Genomic DNA, 7383 nt, shown 5'->3' with positions numbered 1-7383 from the left:
TATGTTCGTCAAAAACAACTTTTATATATGCACATTTTTTCTTGTTTTTTTGCGAATACACATCTATATAACCTATTTAATGCCTTAAGTCAATTTTCTTTACAAAAATAAATAAATAAATAGCATTAAAAGTTTCATGGAGTTCACGAGAAATATATTGATTCACAAAATATCTTGACTTTATATATATGTATCAACATACATTTAATATACAATTTACACAACTTAAAACGGTCAATAAATAATCACAAGTTTTTGTATCTATTTTATAATATTTTTTTGTTATATATATATATATATATATATATATATATAAAACAAGCTACAGTTTATATACATTTTACACAACTTAAAACAATCTATAAAATGATCAATTAATGGTCGACATAACAAATTATTTAAAAATATTACGCTTAATAAAAATATATGTTAACTATAGGTTTGCGTTGCTACTAATATTGGTTTTTATCAAGGTTCTAAATAGCGTAAAGTGTAACTTGGCGGCAATGTCAAATCTTAAATTTTTCTGAGTCTTGACGATCCACGTTGTTTGTAAGTCGTGACATAAAGCAACAATTTTATATATAATTAATATTTTTATTTGTATTTTCAACTATTATTCATTTTTATACACATATATGAGTTAAGGTAGCGTTTTGATAAAGATTGACAACATATACAAGTCTTGAAGCTAGGACGTGTCATGACGAATCCATGACAATCTTTTTAGAACCTTAGTTTTTTGTGTATAAATATTTAATGATAAATTGTTAAAAATTATTATATTAGCTATACAATTATATTCTCGGAAAACGTGAGGATTCGTGACACATAAAATAGAAACCCAAAGAATTATTATTATCATATTCCTTTTCCAATATTTCGGTATCTTTTCCAACCACAGGGACCATTTATGCAATTTTGTGTATAAGGAAGCAAAACCTCGTTCCATCACGCACAATACATGCTTATATAGTACTGGCAGTGGCATCCTCGTGAACGCAAGTCAGAAGAAGGGCAAACCTGTCAGGTGGTCAGCAGTCTGATCGCTGCCGGAATCCTCCAAAACAACGTAACGTACGCGACAGATCTTCAGGTTTACTCTTTCCATCTTTTCACATAATCCCTCAATTCATCACCATCGCCATCACCATCGCCATCGCATCGCCATCGCCATAGCCGTATTGTTTCCTCACTATGCGTTGCCAAGGTACTCTCCTCTCTTTTCCATCCGCACACACTGCGTTTCTTGTCGCCAGCTGTTATCATCAATCAATTGCTAATTTCTTTAATCGTCAATCAACAAAACTGTGTGCGTAAGATCGAAATTTCAGCGTTAATCGACAATTAAGCTCAAAGGGTTTCTCTTCAGATGAATTCTGTTATTTGAAATTGATTAGACGCTTGTTCGCCTCTGGATGAATGTTTCTCATTGTACGCCCAAATTGGAATTTCCAAAATTGGTTATCTTAAATTTGTAATTTAGGTCGCTGAGTGGATGACGTTCCAGTCAGAATACAAAATTGATGATGTCTGATTTAAAGTTCACAAAATTGATAAATCTTATATTTCCAAATCGACGAAGTAAGATTCTGTTTGTGTAAGGGTTTCTGGTTCGTGGTAAAGTACCAAATTTGAAACAGAACTCTATAATTTTCTTCACTTATTTTGCTTTCATTGGAAAATTGAAGAACCTCTATCTTTTTCTTTTCGTGGATGTCGATTATTGAGTTGCATGAGGGTTGAAGATCTCGTCATCAACCTCCATGGATTTCCTTTTCACTGTGACTTATCAATTTGAATTCTGTTTTCCATATGCAGTGGCACAAACATGCAGCGCCTTATCATGTGATGGAGATGTGCGTACACTCGGGTCCAAGTTCATTGACATTTTAAAATTCAGTTATTAACAAACTCTGACTCCAGTTTCCTACACTAGCTTTTCAAAAGCACTGAAGGGTCTTCTGTGCTACTAGAGGACCCTTCTGTCAAAACATTCAACCTGTTGCAGTAGTCTAGATTCCTTCAAAGGGGGATTTTGAATTGAAATTCTGGTCAAAACTCAAAAGTCAAATCAGAGTTATTTGGTGGCAGTGTTGTTAAATCATGCCAGCAATACAGAAGCTTTATAACGTTTGCAAAGTATCTCTATCTCCCAATGGGCCCGTGTCAGAAGATGCTCTTGAAAAAGTTCGTGCTCTCTTAGGTAGGCTCCATTGTTTTCTTCTTGAATTATATTTCTACTTTCAATCTCTTGATGCATTTTGATTCTTTTCTTTTTTGTTGTAGATAAAATCAAGCCTTCTGATGTTGGGCTTGAACAGGAAGCCCAATTAGTGCGTAGCTGGACTGGGCCCGTTAATGAGCGCAACGGTGGCCTCCGATCTTTGCCACCAATTAAATATATTCATATTCATGAATCTGAAAGCTTTTCTGTAAGTTTAAAGTTATAATAACATATCAACACATTGTTTTCCATTATGAGAAATTATGAATTATGTAATTTTGTAGATGGGGATATTCTGCATGCCATCTTCCTCTATCATTCCCCTACACAATCATCCTGGAATGACTGTGTTAAGCAAGCTTCTTTATGGATCAATGCAAGTTAAATCCTATGATTGGCTTGATGTACCCTTGCCTTCTGATATATCTGAAGGTATGTATATATATACACAACAAGTACTCCAAATATTATCTAGGGCTAAATAACTCTTTCATTTCTTTTTATTACATATTGTATTTTTCAGTCTTTCTGTTATTGGGAAACTATGCTTTGGAAAAGATACAACTAAACAAACATACCTTGTTGTTTCTTGCATTTAACCCTATTATTAACATGTAAATATCCAATTCATACAAAAAACATATGCACAAGATGCTCTAAAAGTATAAAACATGTTTCATTTCTTCTATTTATATGGGTTTGGCGATAAAAAAAGAAAGATATTATTAAAGAGTGAACCTATCTGTGAATGCTAAAAAAAATCTATCTCCAAGAAGTAGAATGATGATGTATATTAGGTCAAATAAGATGCTATTCACTATTAAGTTACGTGATTGTGATTTAGCATTAAACGTTTTCCTTTTGTATATATATGAGAAATAAAGAAATAGCACATGAATTAGTGAAACTCATCATTGACTAGGTTTCGATAGTCAAATGGTTTCCACTTTTTTTCTTTATTTAGTTTACTAAGATGCGTTCTTTTTATATTTTATTTGATTAGAATATGGTTTTGGTAATGTGTTTTACGTTTTTTTTTTTGGTAGATGCAATAGCAAGACCTGCAAAGCTTGTGAAAGATGGAGTGATGAGTGGACCTTCTAGAACAACAACATTGTATCCAACTAAAGGAGGAAACATCCATTGTTTCAGAGCAATAACTCCTTGTGCTATTTTTGATATATTGTCACCACCTTACTCTTCTGAAGATGGGAGACACTGCACTTATTTTAGGAGGTCACTTGGAGGAAACCTACCTTGTAAGTCATCTTTTTTGTTTCAAAAGTCAAATAGTCAACAACCGTAATTCTTTTTCTTGTTTTGATCTATTTAGATTATTTAAATCATTGACAATTCGATTCGAAAAGGGACAAAGATTTTTATTTGTTATGGTAATAAAATGTAGTCTTTTGTGTTAAAGCTTGACTTGGATAATGATGTAGAACTAGGAAAAAATTTGAATTTTCAAGATTTCTATTTCCATTAATGAATTACCAAATTGGCCTATGTGTTTCAAGTGTCATTCTGTAACCTCGATTTGTTCACTTAATTATTTTCCGTAGATTAAATCATTTTACTTTTTTTTACTTCAAAAAACCACTTTCATCATTTATATCGGTTTTGGTGCTTAACTATTTTCTATAGTGATTGAATCGTTATACCTTCTTTTATTATTATTATTATTATTATTATTATTATTATTATTATTATTATTTTACCTTTTTAAGAAAATCAATTTTAGGGTTACTCGGTTTTGATATGCAAAATATGGAAAAATAGAACGTACTTTCTCCATTTTATCTTTCTACCCGTTGAAATAAAGTAAAATTTTACTGGATTTTTTTTTTTCTGGAGTTGAAACTTGAAACTATCAAGTGCAAAAAGTTTCAGTTTTTACAAATAAATACTCAATACCCAAGTAGAGATTTTTTTTTTCTTGATTTAGGCGCTGAACCTTTATTATAATTATTATAAAAAGAATGGTTCAATGGCTAAATAAATAGATAATATGTTGAAAGTACATTCTGCTTTTTCTATATAACCTTTTTCAAAATCCAGGAAAGATGGTTGTTTTAACCAAACATTCTCCTTTTCTTTTTTAATTCTTATTATTTAAACCCACTTATTTTATTTTCCAAGAATTAATCACTTCTCTCTCTCTCTCTCTCTCTCTCTCTCTCCTGTGTTTATTACAATCGGCTATTGATTGTGTATTTAGAACTTTTTAATCCTAATTTTTTAAATTTGTTATTGTTGTCATTTACAATGATTGGTTTCCTTTTGTTCTTATTACCATACTTTCATTGTTATTAACATCTACTAGAAAATGCTTCATGCTAAAAACTGTACCCCACTTCTAGGTCTTTTCAGAATTGTTTTGACACAATTTAATGCATGAAATAATATACTTTCACAATTTAAGGCATTGTAGTTTGAAAAATCTATCCATTTCTAGCAATGCACATTTAATACTTTTTCTTATAATAGCAGTAAAAATTGCTTTGAATTGGACGATATTGCTATAATTGGGTAGATTTTGTTTAAAGTACAAATTTGTATCAAAAAGAATTGTAATTAGCATCCTATAATAAACAAACCATTGATTCCATTTAACCTTTATATCATGCTTTAAAAAATCTTTAAAAAAAAGTTAATGCGAAATGTAAAGTTCTGAAGTCATATGTCTGACCTCAAAAGTCAAAGTTTCCTATAGATTTATAGTTTATCTTGGCAATAGCTTATTAGGGCTAAGTCTTTCATTGCTATAATTTGGTAGATGTTTTAAAGTACAATATTGCAATAGAAAGAAATATACAAATAGAAAGTAGGATGTTATTATGATAAACAAATCAAATAAAGTACATTGCTATTTCGTGCATTTAACCCTTTTGTATTATATATTCTGGTTTGAAGGTACGATCGAGGTAGATGGAGAAACATTATCAGAAGTTTCATGGTTGGAAGAATTTCAACCTCCGGATGATTTTGTGATTCAAAGGGGTCAATACAAAGGGCGTGCTATCAAGCCTTGAAAAAAAATTAAAACTTTCTTATTTTGCTTTGAATCTTGCATTTAAAACTATTTTGGAGGATGCATTGAGGTGAAATAATCCAACTTTAATTATGGTAAAAAGATTTAGGCAGGATTTGTATATACATATATAATATTTTACCTAGTGTTAGACCATCAAAGCATGATTGAATTTTAGAACAACTGTATGCTTTTTTTTTTTTAGTTATTGGGTTAACCTCGTTAAATAGCAACCTAATTTTTTTATTTGTCTTATGGGGGTTGAGTTTTTTTCATCCCATCAAGGTCAATCAGTCAATTTTTTTATAGGTTTGAGTATAATGTCGCAATGCCACATCAACACATTAGACTGTCGGAACCGGTAAAATAAAAAATTGACTGATTAATTTACATAGAATTTTGAAAGTACAAGGACTTTTTTTTTTATGAAAAAATCCCATAAGATAAACTAAAATTAAGTTTGCTATTTTGTGGCATTAGCCCTTTTGTTTTATTTATGATTTGGGGTTTTGATTAAAGTACCAAGGTTACTTTAAGGTGCATTTGATTAGGGGTGAACAAGACTACCGAACTTTTCTGATCAGAACTGGTACTGGTACCGTTTATATTAATATGGGGCGGTACTCGTATTTTAAAATCATGAAATTTAGGATTCGGTATCATAGCTAGTATTAATAACGTTCGGTTCAGTTCTTGGTATTTGCTTTTTCACCAATTTTGGTACTCGGGATTCTTGGGTTGGTATCGGTTTTGTCCTAAGATGATAGATGTTAAGATTTGGATAATTAGCATTCAGTATTTCAAAAAAATGGGTTGTATATTCTGGACAAGAAAATAAACTAGTTCTTTATTTCTACAACAATTCCGAATTGGTGAGAAAATACTTTTAAAATTTAAAAAAAGAAAACAAAAAACAAAACAAAAACAAATACAAGGTAAATACTATATAAAGGTTTAATTTGATTGGAAAATAGTAATATTAGTCCTTTCAGAATTAACAATTTCAAATATAAATAACGAAATTCTTTGTACAAATAAGAAAAAATAATATACATTGTATATTTAAATCAGCCAAATAACTAATTCTATTGTTCTCGTCAGACAATTCCAACCTTTTTTTTTTTTTTTTTTTTTTTAATTGAGTAAAAAAATAGGGTAGATAGTTTTTCATCTTTAAATCTATTCTATTTTTTACCTCATTTTTATTCCCAAAAAATATGTTTTATTCTTCTAACTTATATAAATTGTCAAACACGTCTTTTATTAATTTGGTTTTAACAAATATATACTCTATATTTTTTTCATTACAATGATATTAAATAAATAAGATTATATTTATAACACTTAATAATAAGCTTTTGTGAAATACGTTATTGTGTTTTAAAATTTCAATATGTATATAAATTTTAATATGAATTGATAAACAAAAACAAACTTTATATTTATAATTAATTAATATAATTTAATATATAACACAATATTATAAGTATTAAATATTACATTTAAATTATAATTAATAAATAAAAAAAACCATAAATATATAAATATATAAAAAGAGGGATGAAAATCGACAACTCAAAGTTCATCCCAAAATTGGGGGAAATGAATAGTATAGACCAAAATTATTCATTTCCTCCAAAATGAGGGAATAAATGTGGTAGGGTTGAAAAGGAATAAGGGAAGAAATGATAGAAATAATAAAAATTGAAAGTGAGTTGGAGATGCTCTTAGGATTACTTTTCAAACTAACATATTGGATTTTTGACTTTTTTTAAAAAGCCAACGGTTTAAAAAAGTGTTTGGTAATTCCAAAAGTCTTTTTCAGATTGATTTTTTGGCAAGAAAAAAATGAGCTTTTTTAGAAGTCACGACTTGATCACTTTTGGATTTTTAGCTTTTGTTCTCTTAAAAGTTAAGCCAAATACATTAATTTTTTTTTATTTTTTTAGAAAAAGCCATAAGTTCAATAATGATTTTTGTAAAAACAAACTTTTAGGTTAAAAAACAATCCCAAACACCTTCTTAATATTATATTTGGACAATACACGACATGTAATGCAGGAAATCAAATGACGTATTGCATATAATATTAAAAAGAAATTGTTAATTCTTTAGTTCAAACTTG

At 29.3% G+C, this 7383-nt stretch overlaps 1 protein-coding gene across 1 annotated transcript; it reads left to right on the top strand.

The window, feature by feature from the left end:
- The first annotated feature begins 957 nt into the window (after window positions 1–957).
- LOC145066552 (2-aminoethanethiol dioxygenase, putative (DUF1637)) lies at window positions 958–5441 on the top strand. Its single transcript, XM_079013842.1, has 6 exons — window positions 958–1210; window positions 1822–2206; window positions 2290–2435; window positions 2512–2659; window positions 3274–3486; window positions 5141–5441. The coding sequence occupies exons 2-6, from the start codon at window positions 2107–2109 to the stop codon at window positions 5257–5259; spliced, it is 726 nt and encodes a 241-aa protein (XP_078869968.1). The 5' UTR covers window positions 958–1210; window positions 1822–2106; the 3' UTR covers window positions 5260–5441.
- The last annotated feature ends 1942 nt before the right edge of the window (window positions 5442–7383 follow it).

Source organism: Lactuca serriola, chromosome 8 (assembly GCF_051521515.1).
Source record: "Lactuca serriola cultivar US96UC23 chromosome 8, Lser_US96UC23_V15, whole genome shotgun sequence".
NCBI classification, from domain to species: Eukaryota; Viridiplantae; Streptophyta; class Magnoliopsida; order Asterales; family Asteraceae; genus Lactuca; species Lactuca serriola.
This window is presented reverse-complemented; position numbering and strand designations above follow the sequence as displayed.